Source organism: Artemia franciscana, chromosome 2 (genome assembly GCF_032884065.1).
Source record: "Artemia franciscana chromosome 2, ASM3288406v1, whole genome shotgun sequence".
In the NCBI taxonomy this organism is placed as follows: Eukaryota; Metazoa; Arthropoda; class Branchiopoda; order Anostraca; family Artemiidae; genus Artemia; species Artemia franciscana.
This window is the reverse complement of record NC_088864.1, coordinates 58,333,632-58,359,336: the sequence shown is the minus strand read 5'-3', so window position 1 is coordinate 58,359,336 and position 25,705 is coordinate 58,333,632. Positions and strand designations below refer to the sequence as shown.

General features: G+C 35.1%; 1 protein-coding gene across 1 annotated transcript in view; it reads left to right on the top strand.

Moving 5' to 3' along the window:
* Positions 1–2,437: 2,437 nt before the first annotated feature.
* The window catches only part of LOC136043843 (uncharacterized), a 44,627-nt gene continuing 21,359 nt past the window's right edge, over positions 2,438–25,705 (top strand). Inside the window, exons 1-3 of the mRNA XM_065728781.1 lie at positions 2,438–2,456; positions 14,442–15,803; positions 17,477–17,631. Coding sequence (XP_065584853.1) covers positions 14,469–15,803; positions 17,477–17,631 — 1,490 coding nt within the window. The 5' untranslated portion in view covers positions 2,438–2,456; positions 14,442–14,468. The remainder of the gene's footprint in view (positions 2,457–14,441; positions 15,804–17,476; positions 17,632–25,705) is intronic.

Genomic DNA, 25,705 nt, shown 5'->3' with positions numbered 1-25,705 from the left:
TAGTAGGTGTACTTTTCTTATACGAGTTGTCAACTGCTGAGTTACCAAGAATTACGCGATATGCACTGATTTGGTCTTAGTTTAGAAGTCTTTTGAGTTTCCACTGTTGGACGCATAGTTGTACCGAATTACTTTATGATGAGTCTCCTTTCTATGTCAATTTTCCCGTTTTTGGTTTCCTTTTGAAAACCCATGTTGAGTTCGCGGCGTTTAGTTTTTAGCATGATAATTCGATTTTAACATGATAATTATTCCAAGTTTATCTTAACGAGTTGACTGTGTGATTTGGTTGTATTCAGCGTCCTAGGTTCAGCTCCTATTATGAGTTCCCTGTAATTAGTTTATTGGATTAGGTTTTCGATTGTTGAATTCTGGTCTTGAAATAAAAGAGAAATAAAACTAATACTAGTTTTTTTCGTTTTATCAAAACTCTAAATGTTTTATGTTTTTTTATGTCGGAAAAAATTAAGCAACTTCAGAGCTATAGGTTAAATTAAGAACAAGTCCAAATACGGTAACCAGCTACTGAACGACAGCCCAGTTTGAGTAGAATCATCACTGTTTCCTGGTTCTCAAAATTAGACCAAACGGCAGTATTCTGTTTCTCGGCCAATCTGCAAATGGTTTTTGGTATTTGGTAAAACCGAAGCACCCTACAATGGGCAAGGGAGTAGAAAACATACATGCCTTTACTGGGCGAGCAAAATAATTTTTCGTCTAAAAAAATAGTTTTAATGCTTACTATTTGAGATTTGGCCAATTCAAACTCAAGGTAAGTGTACATGATTTATTTTTATATGTATTATTTTTATCCAAAGCACAGTTTTATATTTTTGGCAAATATATATTAGTGCATAGTTTTATATTCACGGATAATTGTGTTTTATTTCAAAACTATTATTAAAATGGCATGATTAATGAATGAAAAATACAAAAAACAATAGGCAGGAAATGGAAACTTTTACGATAATGATTTGCAAATTGGCTTTGGAACCTCAAAACACATTGCATTATTGGCGTTATAGAAATTCGCAAAGGCTTTAATTTTATAAGAGGGCTAAAAAATTGACCTTTTTTGGTTAAATTTTAGACGTTATTAAAGACTTGGTGAAAGTATTTCGAATCCACTCACTGAATAATGTTATTTGATATCATATCTACAAATATATCTTTAAAAATTTTGGCCATCCGAAAAAAACGGAACAATAAAGGTTTAGCTGACAACTGTCACTCCGTGAGTAGCGGTATTTATAAGCAACCATCACTATTATATGATAATATCACAGTAGCAAAACGTAAAAAATAGTCAACTATAGTCGACTTAATCAATCAAATATAAAGTTTAATAATTATTAAACCGACTAAAAGTTCAGTTCTTTATCTTCAAGATCTTGTCCACCTTATAAATCCAAAACGACGAAACAAATACATCTTACATACAGTATTCGCTATTGAGCCATTAATAATCCGATGAAAGGTTTTTCTAGGTAAAACCAGAACTACCACTTCTCTATCTCTTAAGTTCAGACGTAAAAATAGAGCTCTTTTCTATTCTTTATGTTATTTGACATCGTCAGATTTCCAATATAGTCTTAAGAAAATATTTATAAAATAAATCGTCAAGGTTTTCTGCAGGTAGTTTCAATACGTTTTGAGCCATTTAAAGCCTTCTTTGCATCAGTTTTAGTAGGAACAACATGCCTTTGTGTTTTATTTTTAGCATACTCTTTCTGCTAGAGTTAATTAATAAGTTTCTTCTATGAAACGTAGCAGAGAAGTTATTAAACCCTCGACTTTTTATATAATCATAGTAACAATAATAATAATAATAATAGTTTAATAATCACCCATTGCACACGACATCTTTTCATTTGTGACAAGATTAAGGAGAACCAGAATGAATCAGAGTCGAATATGAGTATTTGTGCTTCAAAATCTCTGTTGTGCTTTAAAATCTTTGCTTACCCATAATTGCCTGATGAAACATACGCAAGTACAATCACTGTATAAAAAATGTGATAAGATTTTAAACAATAATGCTGCTTTTTTATTTCATTCAGATTTGCTTTAAACTGATTTTTCATGGCTTATGACCATTATTTCTGCTATGAGTCTGACCAATTTTTCCCAAATCCCATAGTAAATGAAATATTGATATAAAGGGTATTGGCAGATCATGAGATTTATTTATGTCTTGGAACCCTGAATGAAATTATGAGGCTATACAATAAATTGGAAGGCAAGGAAGTTATTTATTCAGCTTCTTTTTGGATTAACTAGAATAAGAAATCTCTTGGGCATGGGAACAAACGACTTGTTACTTTTCTGCTAAATATATTTCGCTGTAAAAGTACGTATCGGGGCGGTATCTAGCCAATTTATAATTATTGACAACAGAGAAAAATTACCCGGCATAATTCAAAATAAAATTTAAATGGCCAAATTCTACAGTTAAAGTAAATTCTAAGACTCTCTGACTAATTGAAGTAAGCCTTGGGACTCTGATAACGCAAATGTTTTAATTTGTAAAATTCTGTAGGATAGAAATGTTAGTTTCCATAGAAAATAGGTGGGCTAGGCTATTGAAACTTTTGGCAGTGGATCAGTGACTGAATTAGGCTATATCTTAGGAAGGCTTTTTGAAGTATTTACATCCAATGTTTGCTCTCTGAAAAAAACTGAATTTATAAAGATTTAATAGTTTTCTTGCATAATTCTTTTCATTGTTGTTTCATTTTTATTTATTTGCAGCATTAGTGACTTAGCCTAGGCCTAGTATTCTTAGCCTAGGCTTTCAAACTTATTGTTGAATTTTAAATCCTCTAAACAGCTAAAATTCCAGTTCTGGTCTCTGAAAGGAGTTAGGTTAGGAAAATGAAACTTTCAGGAGTTGGTTTACAGACTAAAATATCTCCTTGGAAGCTATTTTGAAGTAGCCAGCCCCACTCCTCCTTCCCTTAGAGGGTAGTGAACTTTGGTTACCTTTAATAGCCTAGGCTAATTTTTTTATTAGGCTATAAAAGTGAAACCTTGAAATAGATCTTCTACTTAAATGAAGTAGGCTACAAGGAAACTGTTTTCACTTTGCTTAGTTACAATTTATAATGTTTCAAAGATCTGAAAATAATTTTTCTAAGTTTGGACCTAGAAAAAACAAACAATTAATAGCCTATGGCTAAAAATTCAACTAAAAAACAGGAATTGTGCTTTCATAACTAAAACCAGAGAAAAGGTAAAATACTATTTTGTCAAAATTTTAATAGTTTGAAAATTTCAATTTCAATAGATTAACCTGTCAAGTAGGCAAATTTCTTAGACTCAGAAATCAAAAGACAATTAACATGGAAGCTTGGCAATACCTTCCCAGAGTATATTTTTGGCCTTGGATTCATTACTGAAAGTTTTATTTCCCTAACTTAACCCCTTTCCAAGATAGAAAAAAGCACTTGAGACTTAGCCTCTTTAAAGAAAGATGAATCTCATTATAATTCTTGCCAATCTCCCTAAAACTTTTTCCAAACTAAACACAGCCCTACTTAGGTTCTGAATATTATCCACATTACATATAAGACAAAATAACACTGTTCTATATACAGCAAGGTGATGAATCCCCTTGGGCTCTTTAGGTTGTGATATTGTAAATGGTAGAAGAGGTAATGGCCCCTTGTTGAATTCCAAGATTCACACAGAGTTCTGAAGGAAGAAGCAAATATCCAATCTTTAAACATACTGGGTCACTGCACAATTGACCAAAATATCTAGTATTTTTGTGAAATTTATCACTGTTGGTTAAAAGGATTTTATCCCTATTTGAACCTTTATTTATCATTCTATAAGATCTTTGAGGTACACTATTTCTTCAAATGCACTGTTGACAATAACTATTTCTGTTTTTTGGTAAATAATTTAGTGTGTTTACAACAGTCTACCAATGTGCCAAGAAGCAAGATTACTACTACACTAACAAATCACCACAGCATGAAGCTGCATGAGGCCAATACAACTACACATGCTTCTTCTCCATCCCAATCTATTCATACCCTCCCTCTTTACAGCCTCCCAAGAAGTTCCCATTTTCTTTAAATCATTCCCCATGATATATTTCTACCCAAGACAAGGATTACCTATTTTCTGTTTAGCCCTTGATGGTTGGCCAAAAAGGGCAATCTGTCATCCTTCATCTGCTGAATGTGCCCTAACCATCTCAACCTTTCTTTCATTATAGCCTCAGTAAGTGAAGCTGTCCACCTGATCAATTGTTTCATTACCCAATGTCACCTTTTCATGTTCACTGATTCCTAGCCTTAGTGACTTAGTCTTCCTAACATTAATTTTCAAACCTATTCTAGCACCCTAAACTCACAAAATTTCTAAAATTTCATTCATTTTGCTCACACTTTCATCTAGGATGATTAAATCATTAGCATAATCTAAGTCAAGAAAAGCTTTTCCTCCCCATTTTATTCTGTGGTCTCCCATTGCTTTTCTTGTGCTCCTTAAGACAAAGTCCATCAAAATGATCTGTATAAACAGGGATAGAACACAACCCTGCTTAACTCCTGATTTAATACAAAATCAACTTCTAACCTCATTTCCTGCCTTTACTGCAGCAGTATTATTCTTGAAAACGCTTGCTCATAATCTATAAAACTGAGGACCAAGGGTGTTTGACAACTAAGGCGCTTCTCTGTTACTAACCTAAGAGTGAAAATTTGGTCGACACATCCTCTACCTTTCCTAAAACTGCACTGTTCTTCTCTTAAAATTTTTTCTACAGCATCTCTCAGTTTAAAAAGTATCATATTACTGAGTGATTTGCTACCCACAGAGACCAAAATAATTCCTCAATAATCACAGCTCACACTGTTATCACCTTATACAGTGTTTTAATTAAGGTTTTACTATTTCTAATTCTCCCTCACAAAACAAATCTTCCTTCACAACCAAGGTATCATAAACTTTTTCATTTTCCTCTGAATCTTTTCCAGCAACTTTGTCTTGGTTTAGCACATTCTCAAATGTTCCGCCCATCTCTCTTTAACTCTTTCCTTATCACTAATTGTGGCCCCGTTTCTATCTTCAACCGGGATAAGTCTGGATTGACTACTCCCTCTCAATTTATTAACATGCTTGTACAATATTTTACTATTATTCTGTCTAGCTCCAGCTTCCAGATCCTTGGCAATTTTGTTGATGACCTCATCTTCACACCTCCTTAGTTCATATTTTAATGCTTTCTCCACTTTCTTTACATTCCTTTTGTTTTCATATGATCTATCACTCAGATAGTTCTTGTACAAACCCCTTCTCTTCTCAATTAAACATAGCTTTTTCACTATTATTCCTAGCTGGGGTCTTAAGTCTCTTCCTTAAGACACCATTAGCAACTTCACAAATTGTATTTCTAAAGTTATTCCAACCATCTTCCACATTGTCAAATTTTAAACTCTGATGTTTAGTATTCAGCAGTTCCTGGAAAGTTTCTCTTAAATTCTCATCCTGGAGTCTATCAACATCATAACTTCCTTAGAGGTAGTTACCCTTCTGAAATTTCAGCTCTAAATTAACCCTAGACAATACTAGATAGTGACCTTTACTTTTAACATCAATAACAGCACTCCTATATACCCTAGTATCTTGTATTGATCCTGACAGTCTTTGGTTTACTATAACATAATAAGGTTTGCTGTCTTACTGTCATGTGAGTACCATGTCAACTTATGGGCCATTTTATGACCAAACACTGTATTGGTTATAGCTAGGTTGTTATACCTGCAAAATTGCAGAAGTCTGTTGCCATTACTGTTTTCTTTTCCTAGACCAAATTTACCTAGACTAGGATACCTTTTATCCTTATTTCTACCAACGTGGACATTGAAATTTCTTAGTAAAAGCATCAAATTTCTACCTGTGACCTTGTCTTTTTGCTCCTGTAACTGTAAGTAAATTTCATCTCAGTCACTAGTATCTCTGTCAGTTGGTTCAACAAGGGCATATACTATTATTGCTGATACCCTGAACTTTTTAGTCATAAAATGAACAATAACTATTCTATTATTAATGCCTTCCAAGCCTAAACAAGAATTAGCAGCTTCCTTATTCATGATGAGCCCTACTCCCTGTCTATGTACCCCATCCTTCCTGCCTGAGTAAACAAATTTTATATCACCTAATTTCATGCTTCCTACCCCTGAGATGAGTTTCTAAAACTCCTAATAAGTCCAGTTTGAATTGTCTGAATTCTTCAGCCATATGTCTATACAATAGTCATTTTTGAATGTTGTAACATTCCAAGTTCCAATTTTCATGTCCTTTAAATCATTGAATTATTTTGGCCTTAGGAAAAGCAATGATCCCATACACCAGTGCAGGATTGGATCAACATATCTTCTCAAGTCTACACCAAAGCGCTTAAGCCAGCTTAGAACTAGACAGCAAGAAGTCCCTGGGACCTCCAATCAGAAAAATGAAGCAAGATTCATCCATGAAAATATGTCCTTTTTTGAGTAGGCAACTCTGCTTTTGTGAATATTCCAAAGCTGTTCTTTAACAATTATCAATTTCTTTGTAAAATGACAACTCAATTTGCATGCTGGGGAATTCTTGCTTTTTTATCATATTCAGGTTTAGTTTGAATTTACAGAAATTATGCTGTTCCACCTTCTACAGGTCTATTTTCAAGACTGTTTATGAGTTCCCTGCCTTCAATAATGGGTATATTAGATTTTTCTCTTTTCTTTATTCGTTTCTCAAACAAAACGACTGGCTGAATAAACTTCTGGCAATGGGTATTCAAAGAAATTGACTACCTTTTTGGACTCACCCCCCCCAAAAAAAATCTCTAATTGTTTGCACATTTTCAAAATATGTTAGATCATTGGCAATTAAGAGAATAATCTAACTCTTTAGTGGGATTGTAAATAAGCAAAAGTGAGAATTGCTGCCTTACATTGTGGACCATGAGCCCAAAAGATATCAAAACACGAAATCAAAAGAAAAGAAGAACAAGGACAATAAACAGCCAGTGAAAAAATTGAAAATTATGCAAATGTTTCAATCAAGACCTCTGCTAGACCATTCTCAGTGCAGAATAAACTGATAAAAATATAAAAAACTGGTCAAGTGGAGGTCTTGACCTAAATATTTGCATAATTTTCAATTTTATTTTTATCAGTTTATTCTGCACTGAGGCAAGTCTTGGCATAGTCTTTTCAACAGAATATGGTGCCAACATATTTTTAGTTGTTGCTGTAGTCTTGTTTGCACAGTCAACTATTTCAAGGTAATTTTTGAACCAGGATAAAATGTGGCATTAAATTTAGTGTTACTGTCCAATGAATTAAAAGTTTGATGGTGATTAACAGCTTTGTAAGCTGTTGTCAATTCTATTGCATAAACTAAAGCATCTTCTGGCATGGTTTCTCTCACCATATACACTGAAGTATCTTGTGAAGTAGAAGCTATGGATATCTAATTATTACCATTAGAATTAATGTGGTTGTCTATCGAATTCTTACCACTATGTCTTACTGAAATAAACAAATTGCATTTTGTGCAAAGCACTTCAAATTTATTTCTGCCTTTCTTTATAAATGACCGCTCTTTATTATAATAATCTGCAGAATGGCACTTACATTTTGAAATAATTTTTCCTTCATTTCCTTTATTCCTGTTAGATGCTGTCAATTCAATTTGTCAATTTTTCCACAACAACTAAAGCAGTATTGGTTGTGACTAACTGGCAGACAGTAGTGGGCAGGTGACTGGTGTATGGCAGTAAGACCTGCCATGCAATGCTTCCTGTGCTGGTGTGCAACGTTTTCACATGTTGCAATTGGAATACCAGGACATTTTGTAGATCAACCAGGATAACCAGGGAAGAAGTTTCAAACTGGTGACATGTCACAGTGTGCCAGGACAGATGACAACCTTATTCTAAACTGTAATTTTACAAGTATTCTTGCTAAAGCGCTTATTAGCGAATAACTTCCAAATAAAGTCTTGGTAAGCTATCATGTTGACTCCTCCTGCTCTCTCATAGAAAATAACAAATCAGGGACTTTTGCTAAACAAGTCCTTCCCTTCCATAGAAGTATTAGTCAACACTAAGTTGTCAAATATATCTTTCCTTCATAATATAAGTAAATCAAACCAGCTAAAAAATAGTAGTTTTTACTACCTCAGACACTTTTTGAGCTATGTAAAAGAGACTTTAAAGAAGTGATCTTGGCCCCTAATTAGGCCTCTGTAAAGCTTAGTTGACTTTCTTTAAAGGCTAACCAATTGAGCAAAAGTTAGTAAACAAGATTTTCCACTGGTTATAGAAGTAATGAAATAAGCAATAAGTTAGCCCAAAAAACCTTAAATAAGTAGAAAAGAAATGCTGTATCAAACTCTTTAAAAAGGGAGGTAAAAATACATAAAACTCCCCTAAGGCCTAATTTGTCTGTACATTAATTTATGAAAACTTAATTCAGTACAACAATTTTCCAAGCTCTGGCTGCCATATGACAATTTTACCTTATTGTGTAGGGTAGATAACTTCACTCTGATTCATTTGAATTTGAATCAAAGATGGTCTAATTAAATATTTTCATCTAAAAACTAAAGCTAACAAAAGAAAGAAATGGTTCTCTCTTATTCAGTGACATTGTATTAACATGTTTTTAGTTTAACACTTTTTCTAAGCAAAAGGTAATTACAACATGGTAATTATATTTTTTCTACAGGAGATGTGGGCATTTTCAGTATATCACAGAAAACTTTTATTTTATGTCTATAGCTGAATTAAGGAAAAAACCTAAATTGCTATTGAGAGAGAGAGAGATCAGTATATTTAAAAACTATTGTAGCATAGCTAAATTCAGTTTTTTCACAAAAATAATACATTTAAACAAAAATCACACACTACAACTCAGCATTAAAAATTGATGTGAAGAAAGGCACAAATGAGTTGGCATAACGATTTGTTTGTACTTTAGGTGGTACAAGTTTATTTTTTAACCGAGTTTGGCTATTGGGAGGGGCTGGTTTGGGTAGTATTGATTGGTGGCTCTTATTGGATAGGACGGAGTTTCCAAATTGCTGAATAAGGTGTTCAAGGTGGACTTTAAGTGGAGATAAATTTAATTTAGCAAGGGCTTGATCATAGGGTATGTCATGGTTTCGGAGTATAATCCTTGTTGCTCTTTTCTGGACGCACTCTATGTCGCGTAATAGGTATGCTGTGCGGATAGCAGATGGACCCCACACTGGGCATGCATACTCAAGCAACGGGCGAACATAACACATGTAGGCATAGAGAAGACTTTCAGTATCACACCCAAAACGCCTCATTTTGGTAAGTGTCTGAAGGCTTGCATTAGCCTTGTGGACGGTTAAATCAATATGGGCACTGAAACTACAGTCACTAGTGAAAGTTACTCCTAAGATTTTTATTTTGTTCACAATCGGGAAGGGGACTTGGCAAAACTGTAATCTTATAGTAGGCCAGAATTGATAATCACCATTTCACTGTTTAGAGTCTATATTACAGATTTACTAAGCCAGTTGTTTAGACATTGTATTCAAATAGGAGTCATTATTATTTTTTTTTTTTTTGTAAAGAATTTTTGCCTAAGAAATGGTATTTTATTCTTAAAAGATGGAAGTAAATGGCTAAAATGAATGAAAAGCTCTTTTAGTAATATTAAAATGGTTATCTGGCTACATTTTTGATTGGAGTTTCTGTAAGAGACTAATTTTAGTAATTGTTTATTGTATATTGTTATATTGTACTAGGTGTTGGGGTGGCGCTTCGCGCCACCCCAACACCTAGTTGGTGGGGCGCTTCGCGCCCCCCAAGCCCCCCCCCGCGTTCGTAGGTCGTTACGCGCCATATTAGTTACGCGCCATTGTAGTTGTGTCCCTGTGTCCCACCTGTGAATATAGATAGATATAAATATATGTTTTTAACTACGTAAAACATGCGAATATACAACATTCTTCACTGTCCCATTGTCTGTGCATATAAATAGATTGTCAGGTGTACTGACTCTTGAACATGCAACATATAATTGTCCATGGGAAAAACAATCCGTATTCAGATCTATACCTCATTATTCTAATGATGTGTCCCTGTGTCCTGGTCGCCATTTATATTCCCTGTGTCCTGGTCGTCATTTGTGTCCCGGTGTCCCAGTTTGTAATTTCTCTTTGAGTGTCCCGGTCGTCATTTATATTCCCTGTGTCCTGGTGTCCCGGTCGTCATCTGTGTCCCCGTGTCCTGGTCTGTAATTTCTATTTGAACAATCCCTGTGTCCCGGTCGTCATTTATATATCCCGCCTGTGCCCCCGGCGTCCCTGTTGTAGTTGTGTCCCTGTGTCCCGGTCGTCATTTATATTCCCTGTGTCCCGGTCGTGATTTGTGTCCGGGTGTCCCAGTCTGTAATTTCTCTTTGAGGTTCCTGGTCGTCATTTATATTCCCTCTGTCTCGGTCGTCCTTTGTGTCCCGGTCTGTAATTTCTCTTTGAGTGTTTTTTCTTTTTAGTTTTTTTTTAGTTTTTTACCTTTTTTCTTTCTTCAGTTTTCTTTTTCTTCTTTATTTTTCAGCGTCACTATGAAGTACATATCGCCGAACCTTTGTTTTTTTAACTTAAATCTGGTAGGCATTGATGACCTTATCCAAGTCAAAATCCCAAACCCAATCATCATCGCTATCATTTTCAGTTTTGATATGTTTTGACTCTTGCTGTCCAGGTGGATTTTCATCTAACTGCGCGGTTTTGCGTTCTTTAGCCACAAGCCTGTTTTCTTGCTGTTCTTGTGATTCCTCGGCACGTTTTCTTTTCTTACTTTCTCTATCAGCCGCAAGCCTGTTTTCTTGCTGTTCTTGTGATTCCTCGGCATACTTTCTTTTCTTACTTTCTCTATCAGCAGCAAGTTTTTTGGCATAGACTCTTTGAGCAGCTTCCTCGGCTGTTGCCATTGTAGGTTCTTCAGTCATTTTACAATTAAACATTTTTCCGTGAACGAATGTCTTAAATACCTTTAATGACGTCACCGTCATAACAAACATGACGACAACTAACTTCATGACGTCAGTCGACACACAAACATGACGTCAATCGACACACACACACACACACAGACAACTTATTTTTATATATATAGATATTGTTAGTTTGCATTGGTGTTCAGTTAAGCTTATTACCTTAAATTGCAGCTTGGAGCAATCTAATGATTTCTCCTTGTAGAGCCCCAGAGCTGACAATTTGAGTCGAATTCAGGATTCTTTAGTGACTAGGTGCATTTTCATGATCCATAGCTTCCCAGTTGAGTTTACACTCTCTGGAGGATCACTCAGCATCCAGTCTTCATTTAAAGATGTCCACATATTCACCAGTAATGGTTATTTCAGAGAGTTTCTTTTTAATATGATCCAATATGATGATTCTTAAAGACACAGACTCCAGATAGGATAGGCTGCTCAGTATTTACACAGGAAAGTGGGTGACCTAAGAGACAATAAGATTGACAAAGGTTCATTTTATCAAGCTTTGTAACATGGTACCTGACAACATTAAATTTAAGAAACCCAGCCTCATCCCTTGATCAAGCAGTCCAAGATTATGTTTTGTACAAGAGTTTTATCTTCACAAGACAAGGCTGGCCCAATGAGCTTTAGGTCGTCAGCATAGAGCGTTAGCTCACTGTTGATAGTGGAATGATCATCATTAATGAAGATATTAAAAAGTGAAGGACCCAAACCACTGCCCTGAGAAACTCCACTCAAAACATTGTTTCACAAAAAAAGAATACAGCTGCAAGAGTCATCAAATAACTGAACACATTGACATCTTATATAAAGAAAATCAAGGATCCAGAGCAGAGACATCTCTTCAAGCTTAACAGCACATAGTTTGATTTTAAGTTGCTTGTGACAAACTTTGTCAAAAGCTTTAGAAAAGTTAAGAAGAATCATGTCAGTAGGCACCCCTGCATCAAGTAACTTAGTGATGTGGTCATATGATTCAAGGGGATTGGTATCAACAGATCTTCCTGAACTATAGACATACTGTGAGCTGTACCTTAATCAGAATAGATTCTACACATTACATATGTGGAAATGGTGGGGAAAAACAGTACGAGAGTTAGAGGAAAAAGACAGATGCGAAAAGTTGGTTGAAAATTTCAACTTTCAGCTCAGGACCAGAAAGTGGCTGACTATTGTATAGGATATCAGGGACAGTGTATCTGCTGCAGCATTTTTGAGAGGCATAACGCCAGAAAGATTTAGGATTCTCCCTAACATCCTCAGCCAATTGTTCCTCAAACCTTCTCTTCAACTGCTTGATATGGTTGGTTGTCTGGTTACAAAGAGTTTTGAAAAGCTGATAATTTTCTGAGGTTTTCTTTGTCCTGTAACAGTTTTGATGTTTTCTATTAATCAGCTTACTTGTTTCTGTAGTTAAAAAAGGTAGACTTTTGGCCTTTTTAACCCAAAAAATTCTGGTGCAGGACTTTTCAGCATGAAAAATTACAGTTTTCCAATTAGACCAACACTCATCAATATCATTGGTGATAAGCTGTTTGTAATTGACATTGGTAAGTCTTTTGGAGACTAGTTTGTAATTGACATATTTTCGTTATTTGGAAAACAATAGTTTAGTAAGCAAACATAACTCTGAAATAATTACAACATGGTTGCTATGACCAATGAATGTGGTTATTATATTCTTAATAAGAAGGTCAGGACTAATGGGAATAACCAGATCAAGAGTGTTGGAAACTTGCCCTGTCCTGAAACATGTTGGTTGAGAAATTGTTTGACAGAGGGAATTGTCAGAGAGGGCAGACAAAAAACGAATCTCTAGTGCAAAAATCAATCCAACAATCCATTGGATTTTAGAAAGGTTCAAGTCCCCCAGAAGGACAAGATCATAACTTCCAAAATTGGACATCACATATGATAACATAGCAGCCAAATTAGATTTAGATTCCAAAACACAGGGGGCACTGGGGGTTGTATAAACAAAACCCACTACAATTGAGATCGTTTGATTTTGTATCTTTATCCAAAGAGACTCAATTCCATCAGTAATAAGAGAATTAAAAATGAATGAGACTAGCCTTTAGTCCATCTCTTACATAAAACACACCCCTCTGTGACAAAGAGGGGAATTCAGGCTAGTAAAGAGTTAGTAACCATTGATTTGGATTTCATCAGGTGATAAGGCTGACAAGGGGTTTTTATGTGCAACATCTGTAATTTCTGCAACATCCACCAAAAGTTTATTAGGGAGGCTATCAACATTGGAACTAAGGAACTTCATTCCTTGAGAGGTAGGAGTCCGCTAGGATGCAGCAATAGTATAAGAGGAAACCTAATAACTAGGAATATTGTTGGATACCGCACTGTGGAATGTCAAGGGAAAAACAGTAGGTGAGCAAGTCAATGCAGAAGAAGCACTAGAAATAGAAGCAAAAGAAAGATCAGCATCAGACAAAAAAGCATTATTATGAACACTACTAGGCAGGTGAGAGACAGGATTAGATGGTGCAAGCCTATAATCAGTTAAACAATTACAGAGGTAGAAGGAGGCAGAGTCATCAGTGGAACATTGGAGCAGTTGGGGAGATTGCTCTAGCTGGCAAGTTTTTTTTTTGTACAATGGCACTCTTACGAATCATCAAGTCCACTTCTCCATTATCTTTTTGGTTTTTCAACTCCTCGATAAATAAGCTCAATTACTATATAGTAAATAAAATTGAAGTTTTTTCTCTTTGATTTTAATCAAAGAGAAAAAAATTTTTGATTTTAAAATCTTTGATAAAGTAACTCTAAAGCATGTGCTTGTGTTGTTAGAATGTGGATCAGATACAAAATAATATAAACACTGCAAATACTTCTTATTTCTGCTTCATCTTAATTCCATATCAAACTTGCTTTCAAATATTGTCAAGTATCCACTTTGACATTATGATTGACCGACCTGTACATGTTTACATTCCTGTTCAAACTGTCATCTCGTGTCCGACTATGGAGGAATAATTTTAGCTGTTTTAGTCTATGTGCTGAAGGTGGTGCACACTTAAAAAGTGGAGTGAAAAATACAAACCAGGGATTATTTTACCTCAATTAAGTCAGATCCTAATCAGTTTGTTCATGTTTAGCCTCAACTCTAAGAACAGTCTAATGCTCAGTTTCACCAGACTTACAATAGTACCAGGCATATTCATACTTGAAGTGTACACTTGTATAACAAGAAGTTAAATTCTGATGCAATCAGCATTAATGAAATCTAATTAAAATAGGTAAAATGAAAGTTATAAAATATTGCTGATAACTGATAAAAAATAAGAAAAATGTCATTTTAATTTATAAATTTGGTTTATTTCTGATACACTAGATTAGGCTTTAGTGGACTTAACTAATGTATTAAAAGATATTTTATTTTAGGTTTCTGTTGGATCCAGGCCAAGAAAAATGTTAAATAAAAATAAAAATGGGAAAACAATTTTTAGACCAGTAAGGTCTAACATTTTTCGTGAAAGGGTCCATGGTTTAGATGAAGTCGATGATGGAAACAGAGCACAATCTGATCAATATCAGCCTGAATTTGGGAATACTCCACTTATTACTGCCAGTGACAAACAAGTTGGGGCTGCCTCAAGTACCAAATCACCAAATGAGTGTAATGAGTTTTATCAAAAACATTTGCAGCCTATGCCTGAGATAGAAAGTTGTGGCATCAAAAATGCTGATTCAAAATTTATGAGAATTGGTTCAGTTGGAAGCTCTATAAAAAGAGTACCTTTGAGAGAACTTGATTTAGAAAAAGAGCAAGCCATTATTGCTCCAAAAGGGGAAAATAATGATTCTGCCTTAGGAGCTTCACTTTCAGATTCTATTAAAGGCAGAGAACTGATCTGTGACTCAGCTGATATTATTTCATCTGCCAAAAAAGTTGTGTCAGAAATTAACGACAATCCAATAAACATATTTCGTAGTGAATTTACACCCAATAGTAAGTTTAGATCACAAGATGATGGTTTGAATGAGTTTATACCTGCTAAAAACTCGACTCCCCATTCTTTAAATTCACATTATGATGATGCTGCTGATGATAAAGGATGTCTAATTCCTCCAAATTTTAAACTCTCAAATAGACAAAAGACCCCATCCCGTTTTGAAAGTGGGGCTGCTGACGCGTGGAAAAGGCCAAATTCCCTTCCAAGCTCTTTTGCTAAATCTATTTTTAATAATAGAAGCGTAGATAGGAAACCAAATGCTCTAGAAGAGAAAATTCATTACTATAGCACAAGCAGATTTTCTCCCTTTGAAAGTGGAAAAACAATTCCAAGTGAACTAGAAACACCTGCGGTAGGGGAGATTAAAAAGACTAGTGCAAGCCTATTTACAGACACTGCAAAGCAAGGACCAAGCATCAATCCTGTTGCTCCAGTACCACGAGCTAATTACTGCGAAGTTAAGGGCCGACCATTGACAAATGAAGTGCCTCCTAAGCAGTTGCCATTAATATATAATAAAGAATTAAATCATATACCACCCTCAAGTAAAGATTCCTCTAAGCAGGTGCCATCAATGCAAAATAAAGAAGCAGGAATTATTCTGGCTGCTGATCACGTATCTTCCAGACAAGAGCAGGCATCCTGCAATCAACAGATAAAAAATGGACCATTTGTTGTACCCATTCCCCCAGATGCTTTAAGAAAGAAATCTGACCTGTTTTATATTAAAAATAAGGTATATGTAGCTCAGAGTATTCTTGGCAGAGGTGGTACCAGTAAAGTATATCAGGTAAGCCCAGTTCTGTGTTTATGTTTCACCTTTAATCTTTTTTTTTAGCGAAAGTACCGGAACTCACAAGAGGCTGACACTGTTGTTGAGGTGGAATTGATACAAATTTATTGCTGAAGAAGTTGGAATTGTTCATAAATGTCAATTTTTTGGAGGTGATTTGACTGTATTAGACAGTATTCTCAGGAGGGGAAGTTGTTCTAATTGAATAAACCCTGATTGGTGAAATATTAATTTCACCAACGGAAGATACAACTGATGAAAGACCACTCTACACAAATAGGCGTATTTAGGGGAGTCCTTCTGCGTTTAAGTCCTAAGATTCTAGTAATGGGAATGACTCCACAGCATTAATCTATTAGGGTAGACTATAAAATATAATTACCCTAAAATATCTGTTTCCAGTACTAATAATTACTATTCTTTTCCATTGAAAATTTTTTTTTCTTTAACCTAAAATTTATTTCATTTAAAGATGAAATCAGATATGGCATTCTCGATATTTGGTTTAAAATTCTTTTTGTGTGTCAGATCCTCTCCTTTGTAAGAATCTGGTAGATATCAGGCTGTTATGCTGTAGCTTTGTATTTGGGAATATGTCATAGTCGTTCTCAATTTTTAATGTATTTGCTTAAAAAAAAGAACAGTACAGTATCTAGGAATATGTCATAAGGCTAACTATGGTATTTTAGTGGAAAGCATCAAGTTTTGGCAAAACTTGGTTCAGGTGCTTCTCTCAATTCTGAATGAAGTTGAATGGTTAACATTTTCAATTGTTTAGTTTGATTAGGCTAAAAACCACATTTATTGGAATATGAAGACCTCAAGGCATCACCTTGGCTCATTCAAGCAGAAAAAAACAAAAGCTTAGTTTCAACTTTTTTTTCCTTTTGCTTAAGTTTTATATGCTTTCAGGTGTATTTGTCTTCAGGTTAGTCAGAAGGACATATTGGGTCTAGTTTTCTCGGTTTAACCCTCTAATATCTCACGACTGTTCTAATTCTTGCCATAATCTCTTATAACTCTCTTGTTCGGCTTTATTACATCATTTGGTCTAAGAATGTTGGAATTTTGACAATGATGTCCAACCCCAAAAAAATCTTTGGGAATGTTGTCTATCCCTGGATGTCCTCCAAGCATGTATTTAACTGGCTATGTAGAGAATGTTGGGAATATATTTGTCACATGTTTGTCTAAAAAATAATTTATGACAAAAATTTTGCGAAACGTTCATCTCAGTTTTTTCAAGCCAAATTGCTGAGATCTCACTTGTCTAATCCATAACTTTTCTTTATGATTTTCGGTTTTTCAAGCTCTGTTCAAAGCTCTCATGCATGATAAATTTTAGTGCTAGTGATTACAAATACCAATCACTAATCAATACATTTCGCAGTTGGTCCTTTGACCAAAAAAGACGTCTTGAGGAGGGGTTTGACGATATTTTCATTGAGTTTGTTATTCCTCGGAGTAGAAGAGAAAGAAGTGCGACGAATTCTAAAAATTCCTTAGGGGTTATACCTTAGAAGTACTTAGACCTTTAGTGAACAACATGTTGTTTCGTTGTTGTTGTGGAGAATCAACATTTTTGTTTTGATTAGAAAAAAGCTAGTTTTCAATTAGTCATTCATTAATATCAATTATTTTCAACTGATGAATTAATTTAATCATTTTAGGTTTTGGATCCTGGGACAGACGAAACTTATGCTTTGAAAGTTGTTGACCTTGATGGTGTAGATGAAACGGTGGAAGAAATGTTTATCAATGAAGTCAAATTACTTGAAAGGCTCCAAACAGCAGCCTCTGGTCATGTTGTCAAGCTGATTGACTAGTAAGTGTTCATTCTCTCTTCTGCAGCGAAAAAGTTTAAGCATAGTAGCTTATTATCAGGGTTGAATCAATACTTTGCACATAGCCTGGAAAGCTGCTTATGTAGGGAGCCTCTGCACTGTTGCTCATTTGCTGGAAGAGCTCATTTACTAGAAGATCCTTCTTTAGATGTATTATGAAATGTAAAACAAATAGGCAAAATTTCATATTTAGGTACAAAGTTTTTTTTAATACTCATTGATAGAATCAAACATAGGCCCAACTAGAATCCAAATAATGCATCCTCTGTATAAGATGGGCTGTGTTATATGCTGAGATGGGCCATGCCGAACTTCCCAACGTAGTCTTTAAATTTGATCACACACTGAATATTGAACCCATATTTTCAGTAGTTTCACTGAAAAATATTGTTAGCAGTAGTTTCACTATCTGTATGCTGGGTCAATGGTTTTCTAACTGTGGTCTGGGGACCCCTTAGGGGTCCGTGATGGATCCCACTGTTTTTTTGGCTTTTTTATTGTTTTTTTTGTTATCCAGTTATGTTCTTAGATTTTTAGTTTGTCGGCTACAAATGTAAGGTAAGGAAACATTTATAAGATCTGTTATATTATTATATGGAAATTAAATAAATTTTTTTTCGAGTTACATTGTCATTTTTACCCATCTTTAATAGAATCTTTTTTCAGTTATCTGATAATCAGCATTACGTGCTACATTATACATATATAACATCTCCTGTATATATCCTTCTGTGCAAGAAATATACACATTATGTTAGGAGTTTTGGGGGTTTTTTGGGTTAAAAATTTAGAACTAGTGTGTTAAGTTATGAAAACAGATATAAATATTCGATAGATATAAATAAAAGATATATAAAAAGATATGAATATATCTAAAAAAGGTATAGATATTCAATAAGTACAAATGAAAGATATATACATATAAATATGTTAAAAAATGATATAAATATGCGATATAGGTGAAAGATACTTGGAACAAATTTCTCGCCACTTAAGTGGTTGACTGGTTTAATCTTGACTTTTTAATTAACAGGTTTTACTGGTATGATGTGCCTTGATGCTCTTGATGTACTTTGGGTGTAATTTCACTCATGTTTCTGATATTTGTTTGGAAATTCAGTGTTATTTTATAATAGAGATAAAATCGTGATTATGTCAAGCGTATGTGTAAGCAATTCAAAATGTATAGCGTATTGACTGCTGAAATTGATGGATTCTCTTGTAAGAGAATCCAATCTATGTTTTTTAGAATGTTCTTGTAAATGTGGCGTATCAAACTGTTGATGGCTTGGCCAGGATTTTTGTTTGAGGGGAAGGGGTACAAAAAGCTTAAGAAAAAATTAAAATGTATTTTTGCCGTTTTATTTAGTTTTTACTAGTCGGAAAACCATTTTAGGGGGAAAACCCCCTAATTCTCCCATGAACACAGCCTTGGTCCATGGTAATGAATGGTACATAAAAATCAAATTTATTCAGTAGAAACTGAAACTCTAGAAAACTGATTTTTGGTTGTAATATTTACATAAGAGAAATCTACTGCTCATGCTGATTCTAAATATGTAAAATTTATTAATTTTAGTTCTACTCACGAACTTGATGTAATTGAATGCTAAATTTTAGCAGCTTATGCCTCTATTGTTTCATGTAATCTTTGGTTTACCCAAAGGCTTCTTTTTAGCCTCTATATTTCCACTGCACTTCCTCGTATACCAGTAATGCACGCCGTTCCCTTTTGGAAACTCTCAGCAAAAATTGATCAGCTCAAAATAAGGCAAATGTTTTTCTTATTAGCTTAGAATCCACTTGTTGGTTGCCTCTGTGGTACTGGAAGTTGCAAATTGCTGCTAAATTCAAATTAGCAGATCAAGTCTCAATTGCTAGGTGAATTGTAAAATATAATCGAAACCTGAATTCCGTCGAAATGAACGGGTGCATGTATTAAAGCAATGACTTATTTCATTCTTCTTCTTTTTCAGCAGGCGGGGGTTTTTCAGTCGGGACTATTTAGCCCTTTTCCTTTTGACTCACTCTGTGAGACGGACAGAGCTACGGAGTTGGTTTGTCTTATTTATCTTGAATCTGCTCAGATTTCTTGCAGTAAATCTTTTGATACTAGGAGTTGAAATATAAGAGAATATATATTGAGTTCCGTGCTCTGTGTGCAAGACTCTTGGCTGTTAGTGAAATTTTGTGGTGTTTGAAGCATTCTAACATTTTACATTGCAGGGTATACTGTGCAGACGTCAGCATATTACATTCAAATAGGCAATGATCGACTGTTTCATTTGTAAGATTATATGACCTGCAAAGGGGGGAAGAGGGAACTTCGCCACTTGAATTACGGAACTGATATGAAAACGCCTGAAAATTTAGCCCATTTGAACCTGACCGAATTCTATGATAAATCTTGGAAAGGTGCTTACTGGGGAAAGGTGATTCATTCATCTCCGGGATCTTTTTTGTCTTCTTCTGTTTCAGCAAACGCGGGCTTTTCAGTTGAGACTATTCAGCCCTTTTCCTTTTGACTCACTCACAGTGAGATGAAGAGAGCTACTGAATTGGTTGCTTCTTATTTATCCTGAATCTGCTCAGATTTCTTGCAGTAAATCTTTTGATTCTAGGAGTTGAAATATAAGAACGCATACATCGAGTTCTGTGCTATGTGTGCAGGTATGGTCAGCTAGACTCTTAGCTGATTGTGAGACTTTGGGGAGTTTGAAGCACTTTAACAGTTTACATTGCAGGGATTTACATTGTGTAGACATCAACATATTACGTTTAAATCGGTAATGGTCAATTCTTTCATTTTTTTATATTACAGTATCTGTATAGAGGGGAAGAGGGAACTGAGCCACTTGAATTAGGAAACTGATATGAAAACCCCTGAAAATTCAGTCTATTTGATCCATACCGAATTCTATGATAAATTTTAGAAAGGTGCTTATTGGGAAGGGAGATAAAATAGGATTATTTTTATTTAACAATACCTCTGATAATCTCCAGCACTATATGTCTCTAATGGGGATTGGTCTCCCACTTGGCTGGTCAATATTTAAAGCTTTTTGGCAATTTCATCTACTTAATGGTTACCTGAGTGACTTGAAACATACTGGAGATAAGTTCTTATACCTCTTCATGCAATAGTATCAATAATGCTAAGACAATATAAAGTCTCTATATCAATCTTGTACTGAGAAGCTGAAGACAGCAGCTCTAGATTGACAAAGAATGAGAATAAACTGTAATATTTTGTAAATTAGGAATCAAAGGTTGATTATTCATGAGGTATTCTAATACCATGATTATGTCATTTAACTCTGCCGACATTATGGACATATTATCATACATTACCTTTGCAACATCAAGGGGTGGGAGAAAGGCTCCAATTGGCACCTTGTCAATCATTTTGGACCCATCAACAAAAATTGGGAAATGGTTTTTATATGTAATTGTATTAAATTCAGCAAATTTTTTTCTGAATGAAAGCAATGGGGATAAGTTCTTAAGTCCACTTTGAGAAATTAGTGTTTATTGTGTGGATTGACTAACTCCGTGGAGGGAGGGTAATATAGGTGCAATAGACTTTGCTAGCACTGGAAATTTCTTCTGGGTATTGGAATATTCATTTTCAATGCCTCTATACATAGATGGATTTCATAACCAGTTATGCAGGGTATATGAGCAATTGGCTTCAATTTTTGTGAGATAATCCATTGAAAAAAAAATCTTCGTCTTTCATTTATTGTTGATAATACACTCTCAGTAAGCAGAAACTTAGTACTTGTTGGTTTCCTAAGATCAAATGTGAGACAGATCGTATCATTTTGTGTTGTTTCAAGTTTTTCATCAGGGTCTTTGTACAAGCACCATAAACAATGAGCCCATTTTCAATATGGGGTCTTATATGTGATTTATAAAATTGGATTAAAGTTTTCTCATTACAACATGAGAGTTTTTTCTCAGTGGATAGTAGTCTTTTTATTATTCTTATTTTCTTATAGCATTTTTTTTTATTGTGATGTGAAGGTGGAAATTAAGTTTTTGGTTAAGTATAAGACCTAGGTAATTTATTTGATTATCTTATGGAATGATTATGCCATTTAAAGTTAGTTTTGCATTAACATTTTTTCGCTTATGGTGGATTTCGACTTGGTAAGTGCAATGGGTAAATCATAGCTTCGGGAAAATTTTTCAAATTGGAGAAGTGAATTTTGCAACTTTGAATGTGCAATCTCAAAGGTGTTGCCGGTTGCCCATAATACCAGATTATCAGCATATTGGAAATTGGTGTGTGGGAGGCTCAAGTCCCAGAGAAATTGGGACAAGAGGAGGCAGCTCAGGACTGCACCCTGTGGAAGACCTTTGGTTATTTCGGTTTTGGGTGAGGAGGTTGAATCTACGCAAACAATGTAACTTCGATTTTCAATGAAAGATTTTACTAGCTTTGGGGGTATCCAAGACTCGCAAGTCTAGCTAAAAGGACCTGGGGGGCTCACATTGTCATATGTCCCTTCAAAGTCTAGGAAAGCAGCAACTAGGACATTATTTCTAGATAGAGATTCATTTATGGCATTTGTTAACAAGATAAAAGCATCTGTCGAAGAGTGGTGTTTCTGAAACTAGTATGAGTATGCGATATCACATTATTCTTCTCAACAAACCAAAGGAGTCGATGGTAAATCATTTTCTCCATTACTTTTCCCAGCACAGGAGCTATCATTACAGACTTGTAAGACTCAGGATCATCTTTAATATTGGTAGGAGGGACGAACATTTCCAAATATTGGGGAATTGGGATGTAACCCATGCATGTTTATAGCAATTTAGGAGTTCCTGTTTATAAGAAGGGGTGAGATCCTTTATCTATGTAGGGTGTATGTTATCATAGCTACTAGTAGTCTTAGCCCCAATGTGTTGTATTGCATTGTTCAGTTCATGAATTGTGAATGAGCAGGTTATATACTCTGAGTCTGGGCGAGGGTTGTACTTGAAATTAATGGAGATTGGGTTAGTGATGCTGTTATTATTTGATGCTAGCCTATTGAAGAAAAGAGTTGCAAATGAGTTTGCCTTTTCATTACCAGTAATATAATGGATATTATTATATGATAGCTCATACTGGAGTGGGTTGGGGGATGTTTTTCCCACAGATGTGGCTGATGAGTTTATGTATGATCGGCTCAGGTGTTTCTCTGGAAAGACTATTTTCAAAAATATTCCAGTAATTATATTTAGCCTTCTTAAAAATAGCCTCAGCTTGTAATTTATTTAAATATGTAGTAGGAGAGGTTTTTTTTTCGACATGTCCTCCTATCTGCCTTTCTTGTTCTCCATTTATTTTGGCACTCATTTGACCGCCATGCTTTAGGAGTGTGTTTCGGGATTGTTTTCCTTAGTGTTGTTTTGGGGATAGCATGATTAGCTGTATTTGTTAGTATGGATGCCAAAACTTTAACATGTGTGTCAGCTGTTACTGTTGAAGTATTTGATCCTTGGGTGAGACTAACAATTTCATCATTAAGCTTATTTTTGAACATAGTCCAGTTTGCTTTAGTGTTGATATATTTGGGGGTATGTGGCTGAATTTTAGCGGGTTCATTTAATGAAGAAACTATGGCAAAATTTTCCGTGCAAAGGCTATCAATTTTCTTTGTGTAAATTTTATTCAAAATATTTTATGACAGAATTCGTGGGTCAATTGTGGAAAATTCACCAATTTTGGGGTTAAAATATGAATTTATATTCGTAAGGGTAGCAAATGCTAATTCAGTATTATTTGAGATCAAACTTTCAGTAAACTTACCAGCTTTATTGTTATCCCCCTCACAAAATGCTGTTGGCATTAAAATTTCCACAAATAACTTTGTTTTTAGCATATCAGAATCGCTTGTATAACTGAAGAAGTCCACGGCATCTGTAGTTTTGCCATTCGGGTTATAAAAGCTTATCATGTAAGTTTTGGTATTATTCAGCCAAACATTAATTGCAATTGTGTCAACATCATTTAAAAAATCTAGAAAGTTAATGCCACAAAATTTTATATTATTATTTATTATTAAAGCTATACCACCTCCTTTTCTCTCTGATGACCTATCCTTTCTCATGATAGTATATCCTGGAGACTTTATTTGTTTGTTTTCGGTCAAATGGGTTTCCTGAATGCAAGCAATATCAAAAGAATTATTATTCATAAAAGATAATAGTTCATTTAAGTTATTTTCTGAAAGTGATCTTACATTCCACTGAAGTATTGAGATGTGCTGCTTTGTTGCTTTAGCTTTCATATGACTGTGTGTATATGTTTAGCTTTGCTAAGTGTAAAGCAAGATTTTGCTTCAATAAAAATGTGATTGGGTAGGTAGATGTTTGCTAATTCATTTATGATTTCTCTGGCTGTTGCAGGCTCATGGACTGAACTGCATTAAAGTTTAGTATAAAGAGGCACATGTTAGGTGTTAGCTTGTTTGGTTGTTCATCCGGCTTGTCAATTATTAATGGATTAATTCCGCTTAATGTTTCTAATTCATTTCTGCTGTGGTGCTGTCTGCTGTGGTGGCTATGCACACCTCTTCTCATTGTATCAGGAAGCTAGTTGGCTCAGCCTTGGCGATTCTCCCTGATAGGAATGTAAGCTGGGGTGTTTCGAGGAAGTAGTCTTGAATGGGAGTGCTTGTCGCTTTGGGTGGATTGGGTGTTCTGTGAGTGTTAATATTGAGTGGTTTCATAAAGGGTTTAGTTCGGTGTGATTGGGCTGCATTTGCTTCCAGAGCTGCAAATGGATAAATTATAGCTCTTTCTGTTGCTATATGGAGTGTCAGAGCTCGATTTTTATATGCAGGCTATGGTGTTTTATTGGAAGAACCATCAGGGCCTTTGCAGTTTATCCTTGCTGGCTGATCATTTTTACAGTTTAGCATTCCTTTAGGATGGGAACTCACTGCATTTGTTTGTTGTTTGTCCTAGTCTAGACATATTTGGCACTGGATTGGTTTTGGTTTGTAGGGCTTGTGTGGTTTCATTTGTCCAAAGAGGAGTGTCTGGACAGGGATATATTTTATTTTTTTCTCTAAGTGTGAATAAGAAAGGCTTGCTTGACTTTTGGCCATTAGCTCCTGGTTTGCCCAGTTGGGTGACATCTGCAACTGAAATTGGGTTACCAGTTCTTGTCAGAGGGCCCTTCTTTTAGCTCCTGAATAGGTATTTCTTGAGGGATGTTATACACAACTATTTTAGTCGGGTAGTGGTCTGGGGTCTATAGAGTAGACTTTATCGAGATGTTAAGAAGGGTTTTTAAGTTAAGTAGTATCTCTGCTGGTTTAAAATATTTGAGAGCTATTAGCAAAGATCCATCATAGTTAATTTTTAAAGAAAACATTGATTTAAAAATTTAAAAATTGCAACCCTTATTAGGGTTGTCTTATTTATCTCAAAGAGGGTATTAGGAAAAATTTATGAGCATATTAGAAGGATTTGTGAAGGAGGAGATGGTGCCAGGGGAGGGGAATTATTTTTGATTGGGGAGATTTTTTTTTAGAGCTCCTAGAAAGGACCTCTTGAAAGTCATTTTAATTTTCATCATAGATAGTGACAAACGCCCTCACCATCACCATTGACCCATCATGTGAGCTTTGAGAGAGTGACCTTGACCAGCTATGATGGGGGGGGGGTGTATGTGGAACATTTTCGGTAGTATTCGGGGCAGTGAATAATAATAATAAATAATAATAAAAATACGACTATTGCTCAGTTTATTCATTCTATCCTTACTTATCTAATGAACAGTACTGTTTAATTTTGGACTGGCTATCCAAAAGCTGATATCTAAAGTTGGTAAATCTTTCCGTTTGTTTGTGCAGGAGTGTGTGTTTAAAGCCTCAAAAGTTATTTTTATCCATATTTTTACGAGATCTTTCGGATAAATGTGGTAGAGTGTGGGAGGTTTAACCTGACTTCTATTTAAAGGAAAATACGTGAACTAAGCTTGAAAAGTGGATATTTATCTGGTTGAAGATTACAGAAATGTTTTCTTGACAAAAGTAAAATTCGTATGCTTGA